Source organism: Laetiporus sulphureus (assembly GCF_001632365.1).
Source record: "Laetiporus sulphureus 93-53 unplaced genomic scaffold LAESUscaffold_36, whole genome shotgun sequence".
In the NCBI taxonomy this organism is placed as follows: Eukaryota; Fungi; Basidiomycota; class Agaricomycetes; order Polyporales; family Laetiporaceae; genus Laetiporus; species Laetiporus sulphureus.
This window is the reverse complement of record NW_024468545.1, coordinates 216,862-241,564: the sequence shown is the minus strand read 5'-3', so window position 1 is coordinate 241,564 and position 24,703 is coordinate 216,862. Positions and strand designations below refer to the sequence as shown.

Genomic DNA, 24,703 nt, shown 5'->3' with positions numbered 1-24,703 from the left:
TATCAGAAACTCTGTTAGTATGCCCGCGCCTTACCCTTATCCTTCGCAGACAATCGCATGGACCTTCTCGCGCCACTTATGACCCCATCTGTAGCCTTCTCGGTAGACGATTGGTCTTCGGCGGCCCGTGAGCGATTCGAACGAGAGCCAGACGCAACTGGTGCATTCGCGCTGCCACGACTGCGAGCCGGTACAGGGGGAGGCGGCGTGGATATATCTGCCTTGCGGGTCCGCGATGAAGGCTTCGATGCGGGACGAGAGTGGCTGGTGCGAGATCCCGACGCGGCTGGTGCGCTGCACGACTGGCTCACCGGAGCAGCGGTGCGCGATGTCCGGACACGTTTCCCTGGCGGTTCCAAAGGACCGTCAGAGCTGTCATTGTCTGAAGCTCCGCGCTTCGTGCCGCGAGAGCTCGATGCGTGAGTGAACCGTGGAGCATGGGTTTTCCTTTGTCGTTTGGCTGGACGTTCGTCGGTGTCGTCAGAGCTGTCCTCGTGGACGCTCGCATGGGCAGTGCGCTTCTGCTGACGAGGGCGCATAGCAATGGCGTCCGGATCATGCGCAGGTGCACGGCTCGTTGTCTTCTTGGGCAGAATCCTCTTTTCGTGGCTGTGACCTGGTAGTTGATCACCCGCTCTGTCCTTTTGAGGCCACTTCCGTTTGACGATAGCATTCGCAATCAGGTTCAACATGGCGTTGTGCGTCGCAAGCTTGCGCGCCTGTTCCCGTTCCATAGCCATCACTTTGGCACCGATGTTCTCCCGGACTGCTTGGTTCTCGGCCATTTGTGTAGCACTTGTCCTTGTCTTCTCCTCATCGCCATCACGTGCAGAGGTCTGCAAAGAACCCGACCTGTCTTCGGCAGCATGTATCAGATACTCTGGCGGGGCTAATTTGCTCTCGGCTCGCGAGACAGTGTAGCGTGCCTTGAACCAGTGCAACAGTATGGAAAGAACATCATTCAACGGATGGCTGTTTCGAAGCCCGACTTCTGCACCCCTTTCAAGTCCTGCGGAGAGAAAGTGGACCTCTGTGGCCAGGAATGTCAGTTTGCCAGTGGTTACGATAAGATCCTTGTGGCTCGGGCACCAGTAGTCGCCGTTAGAGAATACCGCAAAATCGAAGAGCAATGGCATGTATGAAGCCAGGTCACTGCAGGTATTGTGGATATATCGCAATGAGCAATATAGGAGAACGTAGAAGAAGGACTCCAGCTCGTCTGCAATCTCGACGGACTTGGCTGGCGGCAGGAGAACCATGGCGGATTGGAACTGCCATGTACCCTAGACATGGGAGATTGAGTTGTTCTCATGCTCAGTAGCAGTGGATCAACGACTCACGGTACGATCGATCTGTCGTCGCTTTTTTAATGCTGGGTCATCCTCCAACAGTTTTGAGAACTCCCAATCGAAGAGAAGACCACGCACAACGACATGGATCTTACCACCACGGGTTGTCTTGAGGAATACGGCGACAATATTGTTGGGGCTGACATCCAGAGGAACACGCCTCGCTTTCGTCACCGCCTGCGAATATGCTAACACAAGTCGTTTAGTTTACTTTCGAACCGATAATACACCTTCACTACCTATGAGGGCATCACCTACAGCGGAGAGTAGGTGAAGACCGTCGCGAAACTCTTCGAGATGCTTGCCGACTTCTTTTTCGACAAGCCGGTAGTGTGTATACTTCATTATTGATGGCTTAGAGCCAAGCGGAGTGGCATCGGTATCCTCGTCTTCAGCGGATGCTTGCTCTTGACATGAGGAACTTGCGACGTTGCTAAGGTTCTGGCTAGCGACGCCTCCGCCCTCAAGCGCCGATGAGCTAGACTGTGCTTGTTGCTATGACATAAATCGGTTATAACCACTCCGTTGATTAGAATAACGTACTGCTCTGTCGCGGAAGGCTGAATCAATCCCTTTGCAGGGCTCGAACGCTGGACGACGCCACCTTTGGACATGAAAGGCTGAGCTGTCTCCTGTTCTGTCGTCGGCGACTGAGCCGCTTCCTTCACTGTCGAATTCTCGTCATTTATGGCTTCGTCTGCATGCGGCGAACTCGAGCGCGTGTGTTGCTGCAACCAGCATGTCACTATCAGTATATTACAATAGTGGAAACTACGCACCTGTTCCAGCGAGGTGCGAGCAAAGCGTGACGTGCCCGCTCTGTTCTCCTCACCATCATTGATGCTGGGCTGTCCAACAACGTGTTCTTGCTCGTCGCTTCGCGCGGGCCCATCGATGGTATTCTGAAAACGGAGCGCATCAGAGAATGCAAAGCCACCACGCTGGCAGACGTACCGTTACTCCATCCGTCGAGCTTGCTTCGTTTGCCTGGTTCCGCCCCTTGCTCTGTTTCGCGACACTGTGGGCCCGCTTCGAGCTGCGATTAGAAAGCTTGTTTCCTGCGGCTGCCCGCCCTTGCCGTCTCTTCGTTTCAACTGTCTTTGCCTTCCGCTCCTTGCGTGCCTCCTCGTGGGCTTTCTTGAAGTACTTTTGTGCGAGCGTCGACTGTGCAACACGCTCGTCGTTGATCTCATGCGAGACATCCCCCTGGCAGATCACCGTCGGGATGATATCCTCCTCACCCACCTCGTGCAGCTCTGTGATGATCTTCCCTTCCTTCTCCATGCTGTCCAGGTCGATGCGCCACACATCCTTAAGCCAGAAGAACTTGTCCTTCATAGCCTCGTAGGCGACGAATACCTTCGTGCCACGGCCAAACACTCCCCATGATCTGAAATGAGGGTTGCCAATCAGGAAAGGCTCCGCATATCCTTCAACCCTCACCCGCCACCGCGGAGCACCGTCAGCCAACGACGCCCTGAAGTAGTCCTTCGCACAGTCGAACGTGTTCTTGCATTCGTTCACCGCATTATCCATCCGTACGTAGTCCTCGGAGCCAAGCTCGACTGGCTCAGCGGTGGTGTCGTAGCCTTGTTGTGTAGGAGTCATGCGCGCGAATGAGCGGAGGAAATCGGCCAGCAGCTCATCATTCGCGATGTAGTCGAAGCCCTTCGTCACCAGCACACCCGATCGGTCCCAGCGCATGATGTAGGCGGTGCGACCGCAAACGAGGATGGAATAGAGATGGGTCCGGTGTTGGGTCTCGAAGACTCTAGCCGCGAACGTGATGAGCTGTGCCCATGTATCCGCACGTCTCAACTTCTTGGCCGCCAGCCTGTCGCCTTTGAATGGATCTGCGGCGCCATCTCTCTTGAATTCGATCCACAGCGCTTGATCGCCCCAGTGTGTTGCGCTATTTGTCGGGGCCACCTCCTTGAACATCACCACGTCAACTCTTTGCTTCGTCGGATCATCCTTGTCGCCCTTGTCCGCGAGCGATGTGAACTTGTATCCCGGACAGAGCTCGTTGTCTTTCACCACGTTAATCTGCACAAAGGAGTCAACGGTCATCAAAAACGGATGAACGAGCGACTGACGAATGCTTGATACATCTGCCTCTCTCGCCAACTCCGTTTGACTGTTGTGGCACCAGCCCTCTGGGAAAAAGGGCGTTTTAGACACAGCAACGAATGAATGTATGATGTGACGTACTCTAATGGGATATACCTTCTTGAACATGTCGCGGCGGACTGGCTTTCCGGAAGAGCCCTTTGGCGGCTTCTTCGAGCTCGAAGTTATGTTGAGGATTTCGCGAAACTCCTCCGCATCCTTGAAACAGAGCTTGCCCTCACCGTCCATCCTGTGGTCCAATCGTATCTTCTGGATAGCCTGTTGCATGTTCACTGCGAATGATAGCTCCACTGACCGTTTTGGCTATCGGTGTGGTGGATGAGACGAGGCTCACGATGGCAGACGCAAAAAGAAGGGAAACAAACAGCGCTGCTTACCTCGACGCAGTCGGCCCGTCTTGGAACGTCGGCTGGAGGTTTGAACGAGAGACAACAGCCACGACGTGTCTCCGACAGATTCCGACTCGGACGCTTACTTCCAATCTTAATGTATTGGATAGCAATCAGCAACCAGTGGCACGCTGCTACAGCAGAAAGAACAGGAAGCGGGAGGGGAACGGAAGGATTTACGTTTGTGGGCACGCACCGGGGCTCGCGGAGTGACATTTAAATGAAAGACCGTGACGGCAATGCCACACGATCGCGTCCGCTCAGTGGCACAAACGCGGTCAGTGGCACAAACGCGGTCACGTGTCTGCCTTTGGCGTGCCCAACTTGAGCGGCCAGTGCCACTGCACTATGTCCGTCCAATCGATTTGTGGAACCATCTAGACCCGCTCCGACAGCCGCAGCCTGCCGTCTTGGGGTTATTGTCACCGGGCCCATCTTGTTACCCTATTGTAATCTGGACAGAGCCTGACTCTCAACGCGAGATGATTGCACCTTCAGCGTGCGTCGTGGTACCAGTCTTGACTTTCCTCGTGGTCGAAGCGAGGCTTTAGAATGACAGGCAAAGAATGCTTCTCCTCCGAGGGCAAAAGATTCATGCTGCGGTACAACTTGCGTGCACGAGGGCGCATGCTGCCGTCCGATGGATATCTCAACAAGGGGTGCGAAAAGACCTGGCGCGAATAGCCGTTCATCACTTCAAATCCATGCACCGGAAGACAGAAGAAAATCTGTGCGATGCACAGGCCAGACTTGCCACGGAAAGGTGTCGAGATAATGCATTCATAGAGTAGTTCATCTACAGGGAGCTCTTGCAGCGCTGAACATCTTCTTTCAGCATCGCTGAGGCTGCTGGGGTCAGAGAACAACTCACCATACGTACAATACACTGTTCTGTCCAGAACGATCTGTAATACACAAGGAGTAATTCTCATCGCTCTGCATGCGTTTCATAGTATGCGAGGAGCGTTGATTGAGCGAGGGCATGTGCGACGGACAGCTTGAGGAGGTGACGGCGAGTCTTGAATGCTGTCGCCGAATCGCTAATCAGTGATGCAAAAAAGAGAGCGTAAGGCACGCTGAAAAAGTCGTCGAAGATCCGAGGATGCGCGATATTTGGACCGTGCTGTGCAGAATAAGAGAGTCGGTTCGTACGGAATACCCGAGTCAAAGAGGAACGACGGACGATATAATGGCATTCCTCGATCTCCCAGTCATCCTTGACGAACTTTCGTCTCATTAGACCTGCATGCTCCACGTCCTCCAGGATGCCGCGCTCTTGCTCTTCCGAGAGACCGTAAAACACCGCAACGCCGTATAAGAAGACCGTCTCAGCATATTCCCCTTCACGTGCGTTCACATCGTTCGCGATGTCCTTTGAGCGCTTCTTCTTGTTCTTGCGATCAGTCCGGTCTTCTTCTGGAAAGTGCATTTCCAGCTGCACGGATGGACTTGCGAGGGTTTCATCCGGCATTGATATGTCTGCACTGGTGAGAATGGATGATGAGAAGATGATGTAGCCGGCTGATGAAGGCGCCGTGCTCGACTCCGGATTGTTGAAGTACGTGCCCTGATATGGGTCTTCTTCTGCTTCGCAGAATCCAGAGGACGGGTCCTCTGCTTCTGAAGAGGGAGGAGCAGAGGAACGAATTTCTGCTTGCGAACCGTAGCCTGGTAGTAGCGGGAGACGGAACAGTTACGAAGAATTGGAAGATGTACAATACGTGCCACGGGACAAGTCACTCACCACATAGATTGCCTCGTCAGACACGCGAAGTCGAACATTGGGCTCCGGCTTAGAAAGCTTGCGAGCGGTTTCATCTTGAAAGCGTCCGCCACGCAATAGGCAGTGAGACGCGAGAAGCCCGCCTTCTCCGCTCATCCGCTCTCCCACACTCTTCTCCTCGCGCCCTCCTCTATCCGTCTCATCTCCAAGTAGCGACTCTTCTTCTTCAACCTCTGGATGCAAGCACTTTGTTTGTGGCGCAGACGCAAGAAGAATGAGCTTTTGAGATGTCGGTTGTCTTGAATGTCCGCTGGGCCTTGGTCGCTCCGATGACAGGAATGATGGCGCTCGTGAGAGGTACAGATAGGCGACGGGGTGTTAAATTTCGCTGAGAAATGAACCAATTGCAGACATGACTGCTCGTCAGCAGGCTGCAAGGTATGCTATCGATTACAGCCGTAGAAGGCTCAGAAGCGCAGAAGGCAAGGAAGATCCCCTTTTGGAAAGGTGTGGGTTTGCAACTGTGGTCTGCGAAACTTCATTCGATTCTTGCAGGAGACTTCTTTGACTTATGAGGTCCGTGCTCCCCCATGCACGTTTGTGCCACGATCCAAATATACCGACCGACGACAACTTCTGAGACAGTGTCGATATCCGGCTACCAAAGCAGGGGAGCGAAGCTCGATGAGGTTGCTGGCCTTCTGTTGCACCGGATGAACAGTCTGCTCGGGCATGGCCTCTCACAACCAATACCACTGGAAGAACCGTCGCGAATTGCATCGATGGGTATGAACCTTATGTCTTCTTCTGTGCATGTGGAGGTCCATCATTTTAATCATACCCGCGGAGGAGTGGTCTGTCCTGCCACCAGGACGACCAGTAAGATTCGGGTGCATGCTAGATATACGAAGTATACCCCGTGAGTTGTCTCTGGTGCCTTTTGTGTCACTCTTGCCAGTCTATCCGCCCGGTTCTAAGCCTGATTTGCAGCGGCGGATGCCGCCTGTCGCGACAATTTCTTTCGCATAGTAAATTGCTTTTCTGAGGAATGTTTTATGGATTGTTCCATGCATGAAGCCAGTCGGGCAGGCACTTCTAGATTGTATAGGTATTGTCTCTTCGGGACGTGCGTCGTTGACGCTCGTGCTTGCTAGATCAGTGACGGCCATCGAGCAGCCAGTCCATCAGCTATTCCGTTCGACAACCCATGAACTAGTCCAGTTCATCCTGACCCGTTGGGTTGCCGGGAGCTCTGCCTGCTAGGCAGCGCGGCGTTCAGTGTAGGTCTTAGGAATAATTAACCAAATTATACCCGAGTCAGCTCTGCCTTCTTGCTACAGAATGCTCGTCACATCTACCGATGTACATCTTGCAGATTGGCTTTGTTCGAATATCACAGAGAGGACACGGTGCCTGCGCGAGAATCAGACGGAGAGGGCTTAACGGCGTGGGTATGAATCAATGTGTTCATGACTCGCGAGTCGCGGCGGAAAGCTGAGTGTGACAGTAAGCTGTTAAATCAAAAATAACCCCTCCAAATTCAAGCTCACACGAAAATGGTGTTATTTTGGCGGCGAGCTGCGGCACTGAGGGCTCTCCATCTGGCATCCAGAGTTCTTGCATGAAAAGGAGACTCGATGCCACATTCATGATAGTTGTCCACCCAGCCGGTACTAGCGGACCGCGGTGGCACATCCGCACGTGCAGCGTGGGATTGCGCCTGCCCTCAAGTCGCGCTGGTGCATACATACCTACCCACGAGCGCCGGCTGAGGTTCTTTGGTCTCTCCCCTCCCCCCAGGACGGATGCGTCCTGCCGGCAGAGCTAACCCACGTAAGTTACCTTATTGCAGTCTCTATGTGTTTTTAGGAACTTAGCACTTCACGACAGCCACGGGACGAGGACAGTCCCTCCTCCCTCTGCGCGTCTGCGCGACTCGGAACCAGAGCTCCCTCTGCCTCCAACCCCCCATCCTCCCCCCTCCTTCAACTGCCACGGAATCTGGAGTCGCACCGGAGACCGCTTCTACAACATGGTAAGTCGTGTACAATATCAATTCTGCTTAGTTGGTGGGGCTCATTGAGATGACCATGTATCTCCCAGGGCTGCGTGGTTCCCCAATGATTAAGTTCATTTGTGGCAAACCCCCCCAAACATCCGCCAACCCCTTCCACCAACCGCCTTCCTCCTCAACCGCTTTCCCCGCTACCCTCCGCAACCCAATCTGTCATGCGCACGCTTTGCGCACTCATCGCCTATCGGTCGTATAAGTAGTCGCGAATGCATATCCTCAGGGGTCATATGGTTGTCAACAACTTCCAGAACACCCAATTGAAGGCTGTACGAGGTCGTCTCGGATCGTCGACAGCTCGCTCAACTTACCTACTTACCTACCTACTCACGTCTACTTCGTCCTGATTGGTTAGTTTGACATAGTGGGATTCAGAGGTGTAGTCTCGCAGCGCTGAGCGCTGAAACGCCGCCCCCCCCCTTCAGGTTGACCCTCGGGTCAAAGATCCAGGTTAGCGTTCTTGTAGGGACCTACCTGTATAGTTTGCAAATCAATTACCCCAAGTTTCCTTGAGATACATGGCTTGGTCGTCGTGATGTGTATGAAGAAACAGGAGTGAGAATGCTGGTGATGCGCCAAAGAGAACCCGGTCTGTGCACAGACACCGGGTTGAAAGAGAGAAAAAGACGTTTCATCCAGCCCGAAGCTCTAGTAACGCATTCGGAGCAAGTCAAAAGGATACGATGCATAGGAGCATTTGAATACATGGTTGCACAATCGTTCGGACTGCATGAACATGAGTTATCCGTAGTATGGGGCGCCAGCGGCACCGAACGAAGCTGGGCAATTATCAAGTTCCGAAACACATAGACTCAGGCGGGTATCTTATTCTACTCATGGGCGACAACAGAAGGAGCATAAAACGACGAGTGGTTCAAGACGACTAATAATCAAATCGAAGAGTCCCATCCGGGCGCGCATCGCCCATACCGTGCCTCGAAGGAGATTCAGCTGCGACGTCTCCTGCTTCGGCAGCTCTCGACGCGAGGGCGCAAGGCCCGGGGTAGCGAAGAGCATCACCGCGACGAGTTCGGTGAGCGCAGAGAGCGGGTACCGAAGTTTTCCGTTGATTTGCTGTTGGGACCGTTCGAAGTCAATGAATGCAAGTCGGTGGGGAAGATGAGCCAAAAGCGTACCTCTGATGCGTGGTGCTCGGTCGCCGCGAGAACGCTTCGCGCGTGAGCAGCATGGCGGCGGAGTCGTCTCTGCTTCCTCTTGCGTTATTCTTGACAATCTATCCGCCGAGGTCTAAGCCTGATTTGCAGCGGCGGCTGCCGCATGTTGCGAGATTTTCTTTCGCATAGTAATTTGCCTTCTGAGAAATTTGTTATGGAGATTTCCATGCATGGGGCCAGTCGAACACGCACTTGTAGGTTGTATAGGTATTGTCTCTTCGGGACGTGCGTCGTTGACGCTCGTGCTTGCTAGATCAGTGACGGCCATCGAGCAGTCCATTAGCTATCCCGTTCGAGACAACCCATGGACTAACCCAATTCATCCCGAGCCGTTGGGTTGCCGGGAGCTCTGCCTGGTAGGAAGCGCGGCGTTCAATGTAGGTCTTAGAGAATAATTAAGCAGGTCATACCCGAGTCAGCTCTGCCTTCTTGCTACAGATTTCTCGTCACATCCACCGGTGTACGTCTTGGAGATTGGCTATATTTGAATGTCCCATAGGAAACACGGCGCCTGCGCAAGAATAAGAATGGAGAGGGCTCAATGATGTGCGTGCAAATGAGTATGCTCATGCAGCCGGTACTATCGAGGCTTTCGGCGCAAAGCTGAGTCCGACAGTAAGCCCGTTAGAAAAAGGCCCTCTCAATGTGAGGTCATATGAAAATGAGGTTTGATTGGTGGCGAGCTGACTTCAAGCGTTTGCTGCTCAGATGTTGAGTCGATCCTCGACTGAGCGTGTGTACTCAGACGAAAGTCGATTCGTGGGCTGAGATCTCTCCGTGTGGCATCCGGAGAACATTGAATTGTCGCGGTAGCATTGCATGGAAAGGAGACTCGATGCCCCGCTTATGCCAATAGTTGTCTCAGACAGCGGCCGCGGTGGCTCGTTGCCCTAACCCTAAAAAGTGCTGCACGTGCAGCGTGGGATTCTGCCTGCCCTCAGGTCGCGCTGGTGCATATATATCTACCCACGAGCGCCGGCTGACGTTCTCTGGTCTCTTTCCTACCTTGTACGGACGCGTACTGCGGGCAGAGCTAACCCACGTAAGTTGCCTTTGCACAGTCTCTATGTGTTTTTAGGAACTTAGCCCTCCATGACAGCCACGGGACGAGGACGGTCGCTCCTCCCTGTCTGTGTGACTCGGAGTCAGAGCACCCCCCTCGCTCTCTCAAACCTGCCGCGGAATCTGGATGGCTAAGCAGGGGCCACACCGGAGACCGCTTCTACGATATGGTTAGTTGTGTACAGTCTCAATTCGACTTAGTTGGCGGGGCTCATTGAGATGGCCATGTATCTCCCAGGGACTGTGTGGTTCCCGAGTGAATTTAGTTCATTCGGTGACTGCGCATGCCACGCTGCAGCTTAATCCCCCAAGAATGGCCAGTGAGCCATCGGGCCATCAACGGAGGCTGCCTCCTACGGGATTATGCCCTTGATGCTGCTCCTCGGATGTACAATCGCATCTCAAGCGGACACCACCTTCCTCGCTGCTATCTCGCAGTAGAGGCATTTGATGGTAAGTCAATGAGCTTTGAGTTCTGCCACATTCATTGTGAATGTGTTGTTAATTCTTGTGACCGTCAGGATGGTGATTATCGCCGGCGACACTTCAAGGCCGAGGTTGAACCGAGGCTATCAAGATAATCAATGACATATGTCATGCGCACGCCTTGCGCACGCATCGCCTATCGGTCGTGTGAGTAGTGCACGAATGCAATATACTGTCGGGATCATATGGTTGTCAACAACTTCCACAACACCCGATTGAAGGCTGTACGAGGCCGTCTCAGGTCGTCTACAGCTCCTCGCTCGATTCTCCTACTTCCCTACGTATTCACGTCTACTTGACCCTGATTGGTTAGTTTGACGTTGTGGGATTCGGAGGTGTAGTCTCGCTGCGCTGAGCGACGAAACGTCGCCTCCCTTCAGGTTGACCTCGTGTCAAAGATCCAGGTTAGCGTTCTAGTAGGGACCTACCTGTATAGTTTGCAAATCAATTACCCCAAGTGTTCTTGAGATACGTGGCTTGGTCGTCGTGATGTGTATGAAGAAACACTGGAGTGAGCATGATGGTGATGTGCCAAGGAGAACTCTGGACCTGTGTTAGGCCTGTGAGACGCGTCTGTGCGCAGACGCAGGGAAAAAAAAGGAAGTTTCATCCAGCCCGAAGCTTCAATAACGCATTCGGAGTAAGTTGAAAGGATACGATGCATAGGAGCACTTGAATTCATGGATGTAAATTCAGCACAACCGTTCGGGCTTCCATGATGAACATGAGTTATCCGTACCGGGCGCCAGCGGCACCAAACGAAGCTGGGCAATTATCAAGTTCCGAACCACACAGACTCAGGCGGGTATCGTATTCTACTCATGGACTATCACAGAAGGAGCATAAGACAACGAATCGAAGAGTCCCATCCGGGTGCGCATCGCCTATACCGCACCTCGAAGGAGGTTCAACTCCGACGTCTCCTCCTTCGGCAGTTCTTTGCGCGAAGGGACAAGGCCCGGGACAGCAAAGAGCATCACCGCGATGAGCTCGGTGAGTGCAGAGAGCGGGTACCAGAGTTTTTCGTTAATTTGCTGATGGACCATTCACAAAGTCAATGAATGCAAGTCGGTGGGCAGATGAATTGAAAGCGTACCTCTGACGTGTGGTGCTCGGTTGCCGCGTAGAACGCTTCGCGCGTGAACAGCATGGCGGCGATAGCGAGCAGGAAGAAAATGCCATATGTCGCCCCGAGCTTGCTGAGCCCGCGTTGTTCCTGGGTGGGCGGCTGCTTCGCTATCATAGGCGGAGCGCCATCAGTGAGTTTACTGCGATAAGGTATATTTCGCATGACGCACCGTATGTTTTGATAGTGACGGCCGCCAGGAGCATAGAGTTGAGGACGAGAAGGCAGGTGACGGCGAGGAAGATGTACACGCTAGCGCTGCGCAGCGAAATAGCGGTGTTGTACGCGGACTGTGTCTTTGCGCTGATCATGTCGTTCTAACGCACGCAAAAAAATGCATGTCAGTTTGAAGCTTGTATTAGGCAGATGATCACCGCATACTGACGGTGCCAGCGATGCCGAGAGCGATGGCTGCGATGAGCGCGATGCGAATCAAGTGCCTCATGCGCATGATTCTGTAAACCACCATCAAGGGAGAAGGGAAGTAGCGCAGGACGGCGGCGATGTCCACGAGGGCTTCTCTGGAAGGTTTACGGCTTAGCATGGCAGTAAGGTCGGAACGATGATGCGTACCGGTCGAGGACCAGGGTGTATGCCGAGTAGAGAACACCAAAGAACGAGACTTGGTATATGATCTCTTCGGCGATGAGAACGTTCTCATTGTGAGCGGCTGCGCTGTTGCCTGCGAGCGCAGCTCGGAGAGCGAACGCGACGACCCTGACTATAATGATGGTATGTCAGTTGGGGGCGCAATATTTAAAATTGAAGTACTATGGCGTACCGAGACAGAAGAGCGCCAGCACAAAATGCACATAGGTCGGCCGTGTGACGCTCCTGAACAAGTAGAATGCGAGAAGAGGAGCGTAGACGACGGTTAATATCACCGCGCCGGCGACAGAGTATATGCCCTCTGCGTGTGCATAGTTGATATCGGATGACATGATACTAATTTACGTCAAATGAGCTCTTGCAGGAGGCAAAGGACAGGAGGGATGGTAAAGAACATACCAGAAGAAGCGACGCCCATTTATCTTTTCGTTGAGGCACGAGCAGCAGTGTAAAGGCTGTTCCTCTGCTGGTTGAACGCATTCTTGCCGACCGGCCCGCTGGTCTTAGCCGCAATCTGGAGCTCCCAGCGGTCGAGCTCCGATTGGTCGGATGTAATCCGAAGAGGGACATACACACGCAGCGGGTTACAAGGCCGTGCATACAGCACTAAGAGCTGGCAGGTGGGATCCGCAGCTTTCGCGCAGCGAAGACATGCAACAGGCTAGTATTTCGCGCATCGCGCGCATCATTCCAGACGGTGTCTCACCGGCACCGCTAATGCAATGCAGGGCATCTCGGGGGCACCAAGTACTGTTTCGGATAGCGCGGGCTCGTTTCCTAGCGAGGCGCCTATTCACCACTAGCTAGAATGCACTGTTGTGAAGGGAAGTGATCACGGGCCCCGACATGGCATTGCTGACGGACGGCAGGCACACTAGACAGTGTATATGTCAGCCGCATTGTTGATGTATTGATGAATGTATTCTGTGTACCGCCTTCCCAAGCATCGCCACGACCGATCGGGTGCTGAGTTGCGCGTGAATCCTCCGGCTAGTTAGCTGTTGTTATGTTCGCATTCGCAAATTGCGGTGGGGGCTACGATGTGATCTCCAGGCAATCAATTCTGTGTGCGCGTGAATTCGTTAGCGATAGCGGCAGTGAATGGAGCCATTTCCGTTAGCGAGCAGTGCCACGATCGATCGGGCGAAGTCAATGCGATCAGCTGGCCGTTTTCCATGAGCCTTCTGGGCCGCATGGTATGAGGCAACTTCGGTGTACAGCCTCGAAAGCGGACCCTCGCAGTGATGATGACGCTCAATTTCTGTTTCTAGCCACGCGGAGACGGTCAACCCAACCTGCAGTTGTACGTCGCTTGAGGCCTCATTCGGTTCGGTCGGATGGTTTCTTCGCAATCGTTAGCTCCTTACGACGACACGTTGCAACCCGTATAGATATTCGAGGGGCGCACATGTATCCGCGTTTGTGGTCCTATAAAGAACGACAGGAAAAGACGACGTGTAGTCCAGAGACGGCACATGTTCAGAGGCAACGGGCATTTCGCCAACGTTCAGGCCCTGGAAGGTGCAATGTTAGACAAAAAGAACTCCACGACAATCTATTGAAGGTGGTCAGGGGCACGATGAATAGGCTCCAAGAGCGCGGCCCAAAATTGAAGAGATGTAGATGGTAGGCGCGGACACAGCTCCATTCAATGCTGTGATAATGGTAGTGAACAATCAGATTCGTGATAGGCATGTAAACGTATACAGCACAGAGCCGCCGACTGCGTGGTCCAATCCAAGAGAAAAAGCGAACATACTGCTGGAATAAATCGTTGATAATGGGTAGAAGGCGACTATATAGTCCATATCAGTACTGGTTAAGCTGGTGATACGAGGAAGATATTCGTCAACAATTTCCTGCAGTTGATGGAGATTGCGCATCACAACTCGATCTGTGGACGTTGAATATGTTGAGGAAGAAAATGACCGAACACATCATCTGTACTCGTGAATGACCGAGATTGGAAGCATCAGAAACGTACATGGCTACAAAGATTCGGAGCCGCTCTTCTTGAATCTTGCAATTGCAGAACGATATGCAGATGGTCTTTCAAGATATTGCCGTCAAAGACAGAACCGTGATAAGCGCAATGCGCTCCCGCTCGTACACGTTGTTTTAACAGACTCTTCCGCGAATATATTTCCTTGCAAAGTCGCTGTATCCGAACGCTGGCGACCTGTGATTCGCCCGAGAGCAAAGTCGTTCTCCGGACAACCACGTGTCTCTCTTGTCATCGGTCACCAAAAGAAGCAGGCACCTTCGATCACGATCTGCGATGTCGTGCAATTCCGCTCAAAAACTTGACGAAACTCACAGCGCAAACCACATTGAACTGTCCAACTTCAGTTGCGGTTTACAAAATTTACTTCATCTGATTTCCTGCAATTTTCTACGCAGCTGTCTTCGTACATTCGCTTGAGCAAAAAGGTGCCGCGGCGAGCATGGTCATCTGATTTTGACCCGCAGAACCTGCCAACGGGTCCCAAATGCCGAGTCCGAGATTTCCAAGGCGATGGCTGTCGTATATAATGTGCTGGCGCTCGTTCGTCTCCTGCTGACCAGTCGACCATTCTCTCCTTTGCTCTCAGCTCCTCTCCGGATACTCGCGCGATACCCTATAAACCTCTGTGCCTGTCAGAACCCTGCAAAATGAGCGAGATCTATGGACCTGGAGAGCTTGCGCAGATTCCGGACGACTTGACGATCGTGCAGTTCATGCAAGACTATGAGCATCCCAATAGGCCGGTCAAGAGGAATGAGACGACGTGGTTCATTGAGGACGACACGGGAAGGAAGGTTGGGTTCGAGGAGGTGCGTTGAGGGATAGCCGCTCGTGAGAAGGTAAAAATCGAAGCTGATCCCTGTTCTGCAGATCAAGCCGCACACGGACGCGCTTGCGAACTCGTTGCACGAAAAGTGGAAGCTAGGTGAGTGATGTGTCGTCTGACATGACGTGTGCATGCGCTGAGCCTCTCGAAAGGCGAAGACGAAGTCGGTATGTCCTTCGCGTGTGTTACGCAAACGCAACCTTAGATTGACTCCTCTTCAGTCTGCATATGCAGCCCCAATCATGTTGGTGCGTTGCACAGATGTCAGCGCGCTGCAGCCTGCTGACCACCGATACCATCAGACTACCCCATCGTGATGTGGTAAGCAACCAAAAGGCTGCTATGGCTCATCCATCCCCTTACTCTGCATAGGGCCTCCTTCCGCCTAGGAGCAATCATTACGTGAGTACTCTGTGATCATCAACGCCTATTCCCACCTAACCTTTCTATCCCAAAACAACAGTGCCGCCAACCCCGCCTACACCGTCGAGGAACTCGTCTACCAGCTCCGCATGACCCAGGCCAAGCTACTCATTGTGCATCCCGCCAATCTCCCTATCGCGCTTTCCGCAGCCAAATCCGTCGGCCTGCCTGACGACCACATCATTCTGCTCGAGCCTGCCCCGGCTGGGCTCCTTGAGGCAAAGGGTCACGTGACGATACCGCAGCTGGTGCAGGAGGGCGCGAGGCTGCCGAAGAACTTTGTGGAGAGGAAGCTTAGACCAGGAGAGGGAAAGACCAAGTTGGCATTCTTGAGCTTCTCCAGTGGGACGACCGGTTTGCCTAAGGTGACTGATTTCGGCCTGCCCCGGAAAAGGCGTTGAGTGGCTGAAGAGTTTGATTATTATGACAGGCTGTGAAGATCCCGCACTATAGTCTCATCGCGAACGTCATTCAGATATCGTCTTACAACAATGCGGACACAGCGCCATGGGAAAAGAAGAAGTTCCGGAAAGGAGATGTCGGGATTGCTGGTCAGTGGAGATGAATCTTACGAGTCTCGCGATGTTTATTGATTCTTGTCGTCCTTCAGTACTTCCGTTCTACCGTAAGCTCGGTCTCGGCATACAAGGATGTAGCTCATAGATACCGTTTGAAGACATCTACGGCCAAGTCATCATCATGCACTTCCAGGTCTTCTACGGAGTGAGTGTATTCTGGCTGGCTGCCGGGCTGCCAACTGATCACGCGCACGGTTTGCAGATCTCTGTCGTTGTCGTTACAAAGTTCGACTTCCTCAAGATGCTCGACAGCATCCAGCGGCATCGCATCAACTTCCTTGCGTGCGTCCCTGCCCACTTACTTTGGCATGGTATCCTGATTTCGGCACAACAGCTTCGTCCCGCCGATGATTGTCGCACTCTGCAAGGCAGGTCTATTGTCCTCTCATCAGCTTGGGCTGCCGTGTTAACTGAAGACACTGTTGGCGACTCTTCGCGTAGCACCCGGCAACGAAGAAGTACGATCTGAGCAGCATACGCATGATCGCGAGCGGCGCGGCCCCTCTGTCCGGTGAGCTCATGCTGCAAGTGAGCAAGCTCTATCCGCAAGTCATGATCGGCCAGGGATACGGTCAGTATCTAACTCGTGCTTCCACCGCTTCCTACAACCATTCACGCTATCACGTTGTCATGTTCCATTATAACAATATATAGGCATGACGGAGACGAGCACGGCGATCTCGTTTCCCCAGCTCGAGCAGCAGGTCGGCACCCCCGGAAGCGCCGGGAGGCTTCTCCCTGGCGTCGTGGTGCGGGTGGTGCGCGAGGATGGCTCGCTCGCGCCGATCGGCCAGACGGGCGAGCTGGTCGTGAAGAGCCCGTCAAACGCGTTGGGTTATCTTAACAATGAGGCAGCGTGAGTTTTGTCTCTTGCAACGCTGCTCTGATTATTGCGTCTTGCTGACGAGAGCGTGTTATAGGACGAAGGATACCTTCAGGGACGGGTACGTCGAATGCGTGCGCAAGCTCCGAGTTTGTGCTGAGTGGGCTGTCGAACAGCTGGGTCCATACTGGTGATGAGGTCTATGTCAACAAGAAAAGCGAGCTGTTTGTCGTCGACCGAATCAAGGTAACCTCATTCGCCTTCTCTGACACAATCCATCCTGAAGTCGCTGCTCCAGGACCTCATCAAGGTCAAGGGCTTTCAAGGTTCGTATACCATCCTCATCATCTAAAAGACGACATTTCTGATCCACCGTTCAGTGGCACCGCCGGAGCTCGAGGGCCACCTGCTCGAGCTGTCCGACGTGTCCGACGTCTGCATCGTGGGCCTGCCGGACGACTACAGCGGCGAGGTCCCGCTCGCATTCGTCGTGCCTAGCGCGCAAGCCGCAGAGCGCATGAAGAAGGACCCGGCAGAGGCGGCGAAGATCAAGGCTGCCATCATCAAGGTCGGTGTATCGTTGCGGTGTCGCTCGGGGCTGGGAGCTGATGGTTTCACTACAGCACGTTGCGGACAATAAGGTGCACTTCAAACGGCTGACCGGCGGTGTGGAGTTCATCGATGCTGTCCCGCGCAACCCGAGTGGCAAGCTATTGCGACGTGTCCTGCGGGAGAAGGCGAGGGAGATGAGGGCAAAGGGCGAGGTGACCGTCAAGGCCAAGCTCTAAATATTATCTCTAGGCAGTATCGTGGATATCATATCATTTATATACGATTATATAGACGTTGGCATTTCGCTGCGGCATCTGGTTGGTCGGTCAAGCAATGGTGCAGTTGATGTCCTGCGAGAAGGTACATGAGCCTGTGGTACATCTGCATCGCAACGCCAACGTACGCATTCGTGCGAGACGGACAGCTGAGGTTCTTGGCCACTGCTTTCCAATTCCTTTCTGTGCCATCCACGCACTCAGCGCATTCATTGAGACACTGTGTTACGCGACGCACCTTGCCGAGCATATGAGATCCATCCAACTATAGTTTGGGTGTGACCCTGAATTATCGGGTGAGCACAATACCCTCAGCGTCCGAACGAAGGACGAACGGATCAGCTTTATTAACGCCTAACGATGTCAAATATCAGACAAGATCAGGATGATGCTTTCGTGGTCACTGACGGAGGTAAATAGGCCGCTCGCGCCAGCTGCTCCGTACGTTTCCCTGCTTATACCTTCGTCTGTGCACGCACTGCAGCATATCTGGAAAGCAAAGAGCCTGCGTGAGTTCCTGCTTAAAATGAGCTGGTGACATTGCCTACGACGTCTCCTTCCACTGCTTTCGCTGGCCAAGCTTCCTTAGATACTTCGCTATGGAACATAGGGTGACCAGGGCGCGACCGCGAGCACTTGTATAAACAGCCATATGAGTAAAGGTAGCATAGCATGGTGTGATGGCGTACTCACTGTTAGGGTATAGGGAAGATCTGATGGAGTCTGAGCAACCTTCCCTCTGTAGAATCTATATGCTCACCAAGCACAGATTCAGAATGGCAGGACTGCGAAAGAAATACTATCAAGTGACCACCAGACGTGAAACGTGTGATTCGTCACCAACGTCGAATACGCACTGTAAGCGTAGTCAGCGGGATAGACCATCCGAGGTTGGGGGACGACATACTGTCAATCGGCACTCTTTCGGGAGCCGTCTGGTCTGATTTCTGCCAGTGAGTATGTTGAAATCAATGATAGACGAATATAACAGCTACTAGAATATCGTGTATATCCTGTGATGGAAAGGTCATGAGCAGTTGGAAGCATATCATAATGTGCCTCTTACATTATCAATGATACAGCCGGAGATGTTGAAGTCAGAGGGGTAGATGTCTTTCGACGATGACGTATCAGTACTGCCCGAATGGCCATCTGGAAAACTCCCGACCTTCGTCCATGCCGTCTACCTCATCGCCATCAGTGGCCGAAACCTGGCCTCCATGACCTGAATCTAACATGCGGGGTACACTATGGGTTCTTGAAACGTTTCAAGTAATTGTAGGGCATACAGTGAAGAAACAGATGGTCGAATGGTTGCGCATTCTGGACCAAATTGTCGAGCGCCGACATGATGTTACCACGTGTAGGTACAACGGCTGCGTCAACGTCGTCCTCGTCGATCATCATCGTGATGTGCTCCGCGGCATATCCTAAACAGTCTAGGAAAACATCGCTTCTGTAAGAGTCATTCCGCGCATCGGAAGGAATTATACCTATGAGACACTGCTTCATATCGCGAGCGTCGTTGTGACAGCCTCGCAAAGAAGTTATACCGAATTGATTCATCAGAACGTTTGCAGTATAGTTGATGCCGATCTAATCAGTGCAAATGACATGTTCATTGCAGTCTCCATTAGCTTTCAATGCCTTGTGGGAAAGTTTGTTGATACAGACTATGACTGCTCTTTTCTTGATGTCTTGAGGGAGATCAGTACCATGTGGTGCTGCATTGGTGTCTTCATGAACGGAGTCTATGGCTACAATGTCAATTAGCATTGCAGTTATCCTCACGGAGAGGAAGTGACGTACTTGGCAAGACCTCTCTTCTTAAATCATGACTTGACCTAGAGGTTCCAGTTGTCGATACAATCTTTGCGTGTCTGCACAAAGATTCTTGACTGTGATTATGCACTCGTCAAATTGAATGGGTGGCATGTGTCGAAACTTGAACGCACCGCGCGCGACTACCCACGTGGTGACAACAGTCATACGGCAGTCTACGAGTGACGTATGCCGTTTGTTTCTGGGGGATTTCTCCAGAGCCGTTTCCGGTAAACGTGTGAACGCGAGCATAATCACGACGGTTCCTTCGACCCAAACGTTTCGCAGAATGACTGAACTAGAGATCAGTGGCAGAGCTACGATAGATTGGAGACACTCTGCTCACGATGATTGCTCGGTATGATTGTTGCTCGACTCGATAGACGTCGTGGGTAGCGGAGACGCACTAGACTCCATGGCTTCAATGACCAGGTTGTGACAGCTTACTGAGAGGAAGCGTACCGCTGGTTATATGTACTGCAGGATAGTGCACGAACCGGTCGCTGTTAGACACAGTGTATACAAGGAGGTTTTCACCCATGCGGTTCAAAGGAGCAAGGGATCAAACCACTCGTGGCGCCAGCGAATCGGCGGGGCGATGTAAGCTTTGACCGTACGCACGGCTGCAATGCCCATATCTTCGTCATAACGTTTTGAAATTCGCTACTGATTGTTTATCTGCGAGTGAAAAGGAGCCTCAGCCTATCAGTATACGAGCCAGGAATGATGAAATTTCTAAGTAACGACCCGATGTGCCTGCACAATTATATCGTTCAAAGAAGCCCATTGGATACTTCCGCAGCATGACCGTCTTATCGAGGTACTTCTCACTTTGTCGGGCATGAAATGGATCGACTTCATTTTCCTTGATGAATCGGCGATGACATTCCGGAGTATATCTCGCCGGATTCATATCCAGTTTATCTCAGATGAGACGCAGATTTATGAATTGAGTTGCAGCATCGCTATCTACGTTTTTGAAGAGGCAGACCGCATGCATTAAGCACGAGGCGAGGAGCTAGGAGTGCGAAGGAAGATGGCTGATATGAGACCACAGTCATCAGCCGCTGTATACAATATGCACAATGCATTACTTTCGCTTGTACGTACGTTATTCCAAAACCGGCATTTCGCAGGTCACCGGCGTCAGTTGTGAACTTTGACGTCGCATCATGCGGCAGCCAGTGTCCGTGATGTACCACAGGGGCGTACAAAAGAGAGTACATTTACCTGAAATGAGGCCTTCAGCTTTTCCAGTGCCAGAAGCTGGGCCCGACGTCCGAAGACAAGAATAGAGCCGCAAAAGCGAGGTCCCAGACTTGCAGGTTGACGTGGAGACGATCAGCTACTGTGAGGCACTCCCATTCACTCAGTCAATGGACAGTGGGTTAGCTTTCCTCGTGTTCACCGGTGAGGCAACATCCTCATGTGCGTGTGCGGTTCGAATTTGCGCGATCGAGGTCGGTAGGGTTGACAGAAGCGTCGAACCCGCGAGGCAGCAAACTCGCCAAGTCGCATGAGGGTGCAGGCCAGTCGGAGGGCCTAGGACTTCATTTATGCAATAACCCCTGCCGGGCACCACTCGCCTGTGATGAGCCACACTGGGCAGTGAGGCCAAGACTGACAGGTCGATATGAAATGTATGTCACTTAACGAAGACATTCAGGGAAGGTCACAGATACTGTGTTGTTACCAAGACGAAGAACTGCCATGCGCCTCAGATGTTGCGCGAGTGAGTATGCAGGTAGCAAATTCAAGTGTGACCCAGCGCTTGCAACACATAGCGCCCTGGGGTGTCTCCGGGCCGAGGAGTCCTTGGAGCCTATGCTCTTTCTGAAGTGCAGACAGAAAATGGGGATAAGTTATAGGAGGCTTTATAAGTGCTATTGTCTCAAGCCCGATAGTCAACACCAATATCGTTACATTCACCCTTCGCGTAGTAATTCTCTTTGGACGGTCGCCAACCTGTTCAAGAATCACAAGGCTGCAACATCACAGCACGTAACGAATGCTCCAAGCGGCAGACTGGTAGTGTTGAGCAACCTCATGCTTTTTTGTTCTTGTTGGCTAGCGGTTGAAACGAGTCTCTCAGGAGAAGCGAAAGAGACGACAATTAATTTAGACAAAGCGAGTGACAATGATCAGGTCAGGATTGCTGATTATCATAGAAAGAATCTCTCGTAGTGATAGTCCAGAAACCTACATGGTATGAGTCGATGATACCACCGGGCAAGCTCTTCCGAAGAATATGTCCTGTCTGATGTCCTAGAAAAGTGACGTCAGAGGCTGTAATAAGCCTAGCAGATCATTCACTCACTCGTTTATCTACGACAGACACGTGCGCCGTCTGCGTCAGTTCCTCTTCCTTCAAGATTTTGCTGCGATGCATCCCCCAGTCAAAGACATGCGGGGGATGCAATCATGCCCTACGTACTTCACCTCCTGCACGCATTGTACACATGTACAATGCGGATGCATTTCTAGTGTAATCATATGAGATCAATTTCGCAAGCTCATTGAAATGACGACAAACCCATGACCTGAATCAATGCCTTCACAAAAGATGGTCAAAAAATTGCAGCGTGCGGAAACTAGAATCACCACAAACGTTGGTGTACGCGCCAACATCCATTCCCCCCTTGCGTATCTCTTGGGCGGTCCCCTCGTCCACGCAAGCGCTGAAGCACGCCTTGATGGGCGAGTTGGCATCTGTGTCAGCTCGCCTGATGAAAAATCAAAACTGATAGTGCTGGCGTACGACATGACCCAAAGAGCCTTTTGCCTCTCTGAACGCTTCCGTTACTTCACTATGTAAGTAATTATCACCGTTGTACTTTTGAAGAAGCGAGCGTTCAGTAGACGCCAATGTTGCCACCATGGGACGCTTACGACAAGCGGGAGATCTGGCACACTATCAGCCCATGATTAGAACCACAAAGATCATTGTCCTACCCATTATTGACTCGGAGTGACAAGACTTAAGAAAAATATTGTCAACTGCCTCGATCCGTAGGAGGATGGTCGCCATAGACTTACATCGAAAACACACTACGCGGAGTCCTCAGGATAATTATTTACAACGTGGTTGAGAGCGAAGACGTACTGTCAATAAACATCTCCTCGGGAGACGTTTGACCTCAATGTGACACCGTATCAGCAAAACATCTCTCGGCAATGCCTCGAAAGATATCACCAGAATATCATTTAATTCCTATATGATCAAGATGAGCGTTTGTGAGTGTCGGTGAGGGAGCTTGAGACGCACGTTATCGCGTATAGGCTCAACCGCATCATAGTCGCTTGGAAGAATATCTGAAGCGCCATATCAACATAACACAATCGCAAGGTCCGAACTTTTAGATGATTGCGACCTTCGTCCTTCCCGTCTACTTCATCCTGCTCGATAGCCGGCAGTTGGGCTCCGTGCCCTGAGACTGAAGCACAATGAACAAAAGGACAGTTAACCGGGAGCATCCGACGTGCAGACTTACAGTGAAGGAACAGCCAGTCATCAGACTGCGCGTCTTGTACAAGATTCCTCAGTTCCTGGATGATGGTCTGGCGGTTGGGTTGGGGTGTGGCGTTGTTGCCGTCATCAATCAACAACGTAATGTGTTCCTCAAGAAAGCCGCGGCATTCTTATCTCATGCAACCGTAGTCAGCGACGGTACCGGCCACACAAATGATTGAGAACTGACTAACGAGACATTGCTTCATATTGAATGCATCGTTATGGCAGCCGTTCAACTGTGGAAGGCTCATATTCCCTGCATAGTTGATTCCAATCTGTCAAACGTTGCGAGCAACGTCAGTCCAATAACAGATGATATGTAAATAGTCGGGATACTGACGATGACTGCTTTCTTATTGATTGGTTCAGATGATTCAGCGCATGCATCCCCTCCGCAATCCTGTTCCGCGGTTAGCGGCGATTGCTCGTCATCTATTTCGCGAAAGCTTAACCTGAAATAATTAAAGAGCACATCTAGGACTTACCGGACAGAATCTGTTTGCCAGAGGCATGAGATGACCCGCTTGTACCATCCGTAGGAACCATGTGTGCTCCCCGCCATGCATGTGCAGGACTATATACGTATTCAGATCAATCGAGGCCGGTTGTGACATACGCCCAAGACATACCATGCGAGATCCCCACTTTTGCATTTAATCACATCATCATGAAGCTTGCGATGAATGCACTCCTTATGTTTATCGGCATCTTCTTTAGCGTGACCACCGACGACCGAGTAGATACGCGGCCCGTGTTTACGGCACTTCGTGGAATGCAGGATATCGGCGCGATTTCTGAGAGAGGGTGCATCTGAGCCAATGAAATTGGAAGAACGTAGAACTTGTTCTGCTTACGGTACGTGGCGGTGCGGATGTGCGTTCTCATGATCCGTCTGTTTTGATTTGGCGAACGCTTTCAGTTGTCCCATGTCGAGGATTAATGAGTCAAAAAATAACAGAGCGATTGCTGAGGAGGTACCCACTGATCGAAGGGTCCCTTCAGCTGACTCTCTTAAGGGGTCCGCATACTCTGACCGGGCTAACCGATGCGAGACGTTGGGCCAAGGGCTCACTCCAGCAGTGATAGTACTTGTAGCGCGCGGTTCCGTTACAGACAGCATCAAACCGCACAATTCATCAGACCGCACAACGTGAATTCTCGATCCGAAGCACCGTACTGCAACGACCCGTATCAAAGCATGATACCTCTTGCACTAGACTGTTACTTTGTTGACAGAACTCACGAGTCATGCCCCCCTGTAAGCGCATCAAAAACGAGTATCCGCGGCACGAGGAATAAGAGAACCAATCGATACTCACCCAGAACAGCCGTAAGGTTTAGCTTGAAGGACGAAATGCACTAGTACAGAAGGCTACTGACGGAGGCTCCATTATGTTGGAATGACACCGATCCGCGCATTCACTCCAAATTTATTTTCGTTCAGCATCGATATTTCAGTCGCCATCAGAGCACACGACAACCGTCCCGAAGCTGGAACCGCAATCGCAAGATATGCCAAGACGATTGCAGCGCCACATTTCGGTAACGCCACATTGCAGCAACGATGAGTACCCATATGAGCGGGATCCCTCGAAAAGATGAATATTGGGCGAGAGTCCACACCGACATTGAGCAACGTCTAAGGGAAAGGAAAGGACCGTCGGGGCCGGGTAGCGAGTTCCTGTGCTTAGTGTAGTCATATCTATCGATGGTCTGTAGCAGAACACCGTATTGGTGTCGCATCCAAGGACACGACGTACTTGAAACTT

The 24,703-nt window shown here is 52.1% G+C and overlaps 8 protein-coding genes across 8 annotated transcripts; 3 read left to right on the top strand and 5 right to left on the bottom strand.

Moving 5' to 3' along the window:
* Positions 1-14: 14 nt before the first annotated feature.
* LAESUDRAFT_761542 (uncharacterized protein) lies at positions 15-3,707 on the bottom strand (the record flags this gene model as incomplete). The annotated part of the gene is made up of 8 exons (XM_040912938.1): positions 15-1,283; positions 1,341-1,537; positions 1,589-1,827; positions 1,893-2,077; positions 2,129-2,251; positions 2,304-3,395; positions 3,446-3,505; positions 3,561-3,707. 8 exons carry the CDS (start codon positions 3,705-3,707, stop codon positions 15-17), a joined length of 3,312 nt encoding a protein of 1,103 aa, XP_040761694.1.
* Positions 3,708-4,754: 1,047 nt separating this feature from the next.
* On the bottom strand, positions 4,755-5,798 carry LAESUDRAFT_320505 (uncharacterized protein). The gene is made up of 3 exons (XM_040901999.1): positions 5,613-5,798; positions 5,052-5,536; positions 4,755-4,991 (listed from the first exon to the last, which is right to left on the bottom strand). Exons 2-3 carry the CDS (start codon positions 5,337-5,339, stop codon positions 4,797-4,799), a joined length of 483 nt encoding a protein of 160 aa, XP_040761693.1. The 5' UTR covers positions 5,340-5,536; positions 5,613-5,798; the 3' UTR covers positions 4,755-4,796.
* Positions 5,799-7,364: 1,566 nt separating this feature from the next.
* On the top strand, positions 7,365-8,125 carry LAESUDRAFT_320119 (uncharacterized protein). The gene is made up of 4 exons (XM_040901998.1): positions 7,365-7,424; positions 7,499-7,630; positions 7,695-7,833; positions 8,018-8,125. The coding sequence occupies exons 1-4, from the start codon at positions 7,397-7,399 to the stop codon at positions 8,025-8,027; spliced, it is 309 nt and encodes a 102-aa protein (XP_040761692.1). The 5' UTR covers positions 7,365-7,396; the 3' UTR covers positions 8,028-8,125.
* Positions 8,126-8,798: 673 nt separating this feature from the next.
* On the top strand, positions 8,799-9,420 carry LAESUDRAFT_320708 (uncharacterized protein). Its single transcript, XM_040902000.1, has 2 exons — positions 8,799-9,214; positions 9,276-9,420. Exons 1-2 carry the CDS (start codon positions 9,008-9,010, stop codon positions 9,360-9,362), a joined length of 294 nt encoding a protein of 97 aa, XP_040761691.1. The 5' UTR covers positions 8,799-9,007; the 3' UTR covers positions 9,363-9,420.
* Positions 9,421-11,063: 1,643 nt separating this feature from the next.
* Positions 11,064-12,508, bottom strand: LAESUDRAFT_728655 (uncharacterized protein). The gene is made up of 6 exons (XM_040909482.1): positions 12,293-12,508; positions 12,085-12,232; positions 11,897-12,032; positions 11,684-11,828; positions 11,482-11,621; positions 11,064-11,419 (listed from the first exon to the last, which is right to left on the bottom strand). Exons 1-6 carry the CDS (start codon positions 12,450-12,452, stop codon positions 11,270-11,272), a joined length of 879 nt encoding a protein of 292 aa, XP_040761690.1. The 5' UTR covers positions 12,453-12,508; the 3' UTR covers positions 11,064-11,269.
* A 1,930-nt stretch (positions 12,509-14,438) lies between these two features.
* On the top strand, positions 14,439-17,652 carry LAESUDRAFT_728654 (amp dependent CoA ligase). Its single transcript, XM_040909481.1, has 19 exons — positions 14,439-14,934; positions 14,996-15,050; positions 15,104-15,118; positions 15,173-15,199; positions 15,254-15,272; positions 15,324-15,353; positions 15,415-15,739; positions 15,805-15,925; positions 15,985-15,999; positions 16,051-16,097; positions 16,155-16,234; positions 16,287-16,320; positions 16,394-16,523; positions 16,607-16,808; positions 16,873-16,896; positions 16,952-17,021; positions 17,074-17,101; positions 17,156-17,343; positions 17,399-17,652. The coding sequence occupies exons 1-19, from the start codon at positions 14,773-14,775 to the stop codon at positions 17,561-17,563; spliced, it is 1,737 nt and encodes a 578-aa protein (XP_040761689.1). The 5' UTR covers positions 14,439-14,772; the 3' UTR covers positions 17,564-17,652.
* LAESUDRAFT_319832 (peptidase C14) lies at positions 17,554-18,885 on the bottom strand. Its single transcript, XM_040901997.1, has 13 exons — positions 18,771-18,885; positions 18,669-18,715; positions 18,598-18,615; positions 18,510-18,542; positions 18,447-18,458; positions 18,363-18,387; positions 18,296-18,315; positions 18,151-18,237; positions 18,011-18,091; positions 17,938-17,956; positions 17,841-17,886; positions 17,731-17,785; positions 17,554-17,677 (listed from the first exon to the last, which is right to left on the bottom strand). Exons 1-13 carry the CDS (start codon positions 18,838-18,840, stop codon positions 17,654-17,656), a joined length of 537 nt encoding a protein of 178 aa, XP_040761688.1. The 5' UTR covers positions 18,841-18,885; the 3' UTR covers positions 17,554-17,653.
* Positions 18,886-21,519: 2,634 nt separating this feature from the next.
* LAESUDRAFT_319487 (uncharacterized protein) lies at positions 21,520-23,692 on the bottom strand. The gene is made up of 18 exons (XM_040901995.1): positions 23,564-23,692; positions 23,420-23,508; positions 23,275-23,366; positions 23,122-23,209; positions 22,915-23,061; positions 22,795-22,857; positions 22,689-22,735; positions 22,617-22,634; positions 22,527-22,559; positions 22,460-22,471; positions 22,376-22,400; positions 22,313-22,326; positions 22,182-22,256; positions 22,032-22,112; positions 21,957-21,975; positions 21,858-21,903; positions 21,741-21,801; positions 21,520-21,688 (listed from the first exon to the last, which is right to left on the bottom strand). The coding sequence occupies exons 2-18, from the start codon at positions 23,478-23,480 to the stop codon at positions 21,623-21,625; spliced, it is 948 nt and encodes a 315-aa protein (XP_040761687.1). The 5' UTR covers positions 23,481-23,508; positions 23,564-23,692; the 3' UTR covers positions 21,520-21,622.
* Between the last annotated feature and the right edge of the window lie 1,011 nt (positions 23,693-24,703).

What these genes read in the sequence shown, in the direction of transcription:
- LAESUDRAFT_320505 (XM_040901999.1), bottom strand. Translation starts at nt 5,339, where the DNA reads ATGCCGGATGAAACCCTCGCAAGTCCATCCGTGCAGCTGGAAATGCAC. An exon ending in TCGAGGAATGCCATTATATC is followed by an intron (nt 4,992 to 5,051) that starts GTCCGTCGTTCC and finishes TATTCTGCACAG; the next exon opens with CACGGTCCAAATATCGCGCA.
- LAESUDRAFT_320119 (XM_040901998.1), top strand. Translation starts at nt 7,397, where the DNA reads ATGCGTCCTGCCGGCAGAGCTAACCCAC. An exon ending in TGCCGGCAGAGCTAACCCAC is followed by an intron (nt 7,425 to 7,498) that starts GTAAGTTACCTT and finishes GGACGAGGACAG; the next exon opens with TCCCTCCTCCCTCTGCGCGT. An exon ending in CCGCTTCTACAACATGGTAA is followed by an intron (nt 7,631 to 7,694) that starts GTCGTGTACAAT and finishes TGTATCTCCCAG; the next exon opens with GGCTGCGTGGTTCCCCAATG.
- LAESUDRAFT_320708 (XM_040902000.1), top strand. Translation starts at nt 9,008, where the DNA reads ATGGGGCCAGTCGAACACGCACTTGTAGGTTGTATAGGTATTGTCTCT. An exon ending in TAGGAAGCGCGGCGTTCAAT is followed by an intron (nt 9,215 to 9,275) that starts GTAGGTCTTAGA and finishes TTCTTGCTACAG; the next exon opens with ATTTCTCGTCACATCCACCG.
- LAESUDRAFT_728655 (XM_040909482.1), bottom strand. Translation starts at nt 12,452, where the DNA reads ATGTCATCCGATATCAACTATGCACACGCAGAGGGCATATACTCTGTC. An exon ending in GCTGGCGCTCTTCTGTCTCG is followed by an intron (nt 12,233 to 12,292) that starts GTACGCCATAGT and finishes CCATCATTATAG; the next exon opens with TCAGGGTCGTCGCGTTCGCT. An exon ending in CGTCACTATCAAAACATACG is followed by an intron (nt 11,622 to 11,683) that starts GTGCGTCATGCG and finishes CGCCTATGATAG; the next exon opens with CGAAGCAGCCGCCCACCCAG.
- LAESUDRAFT_728654 (XM_040909481.1), top strand. Translation starts at nt 14,773, where the DNA reads ATGAGCGAGATCTATGGACCTGGAGAGCTTGCGCAGATTCCGGACGAC. An exon ending in CGCCTAGGAGCAATCATTAC is followed by an intron (nt 15,354 to 15,414) that starts GTGAGTACTCTG and finishes CCAAAACAACAG; the next exon opens with TGCCGCCAACCCCGCCTACA. An exon ending in GGACGACCGGTTTGCCTAAG is followed by an intron (nt 15,740 to 15,804) that starts GTGACTGATTTC and finishes TTATTATGACAG; the next exon opens with GCTGTGAAGATCCCGCACTA.
- LAESUDRAFT_319832 (XM_040901997.1), bottom strand. Translation starts at nt 18,840, where the DNA reads ATGTTAGATTCAGGTCATGGAGGCCAGGTTTCGGCCACTGATGGCGAT. An exon ending in CCATTCTGAATCTGTGCTTG is followed by an intron (nt 18,316 to 18,362) that starts GTGAGCATATAG and finishes AGACTCCATCAG; the next exon opens with ATCTTCCCTATACCCTAACA. An exon ending in ATCTTCCCTATACCCTAACA is followed by an intron (nt 18,238 to 18,295) that starts GTGAGTACGCCA and finishes TGTTTATACAAG; the next exon opens with TGCTCGCGGTCGCGCCCTGG.
- LAESUDRAFT_319487 (XM_040901995.1), bottom strand. Translation starts at nt 23,480, where the DNA reads ATGGTTCCTACGGATGGTACAAGCGGGTCATCTCATGCCTCTGGCAAA. An exon ending in AGTAGACGGGAAGGACGAAG is followed by an intron (nt 22,736 to 22,794) that starts GTCGCAATCATC and finishes ATGGCGCTTCAG; the next exon opens with ATATTCTTCCAAGCGACTAT. An exon ending in AAGGCTCTTTGGGTCATGTC is followed by an intron (nt 22,113 to 22,181) that starts GTACGCCAGCAC and finishes TCGCCCATCAAG; the next exon opens with GCGTGCTTCAGCGCTTGCGT.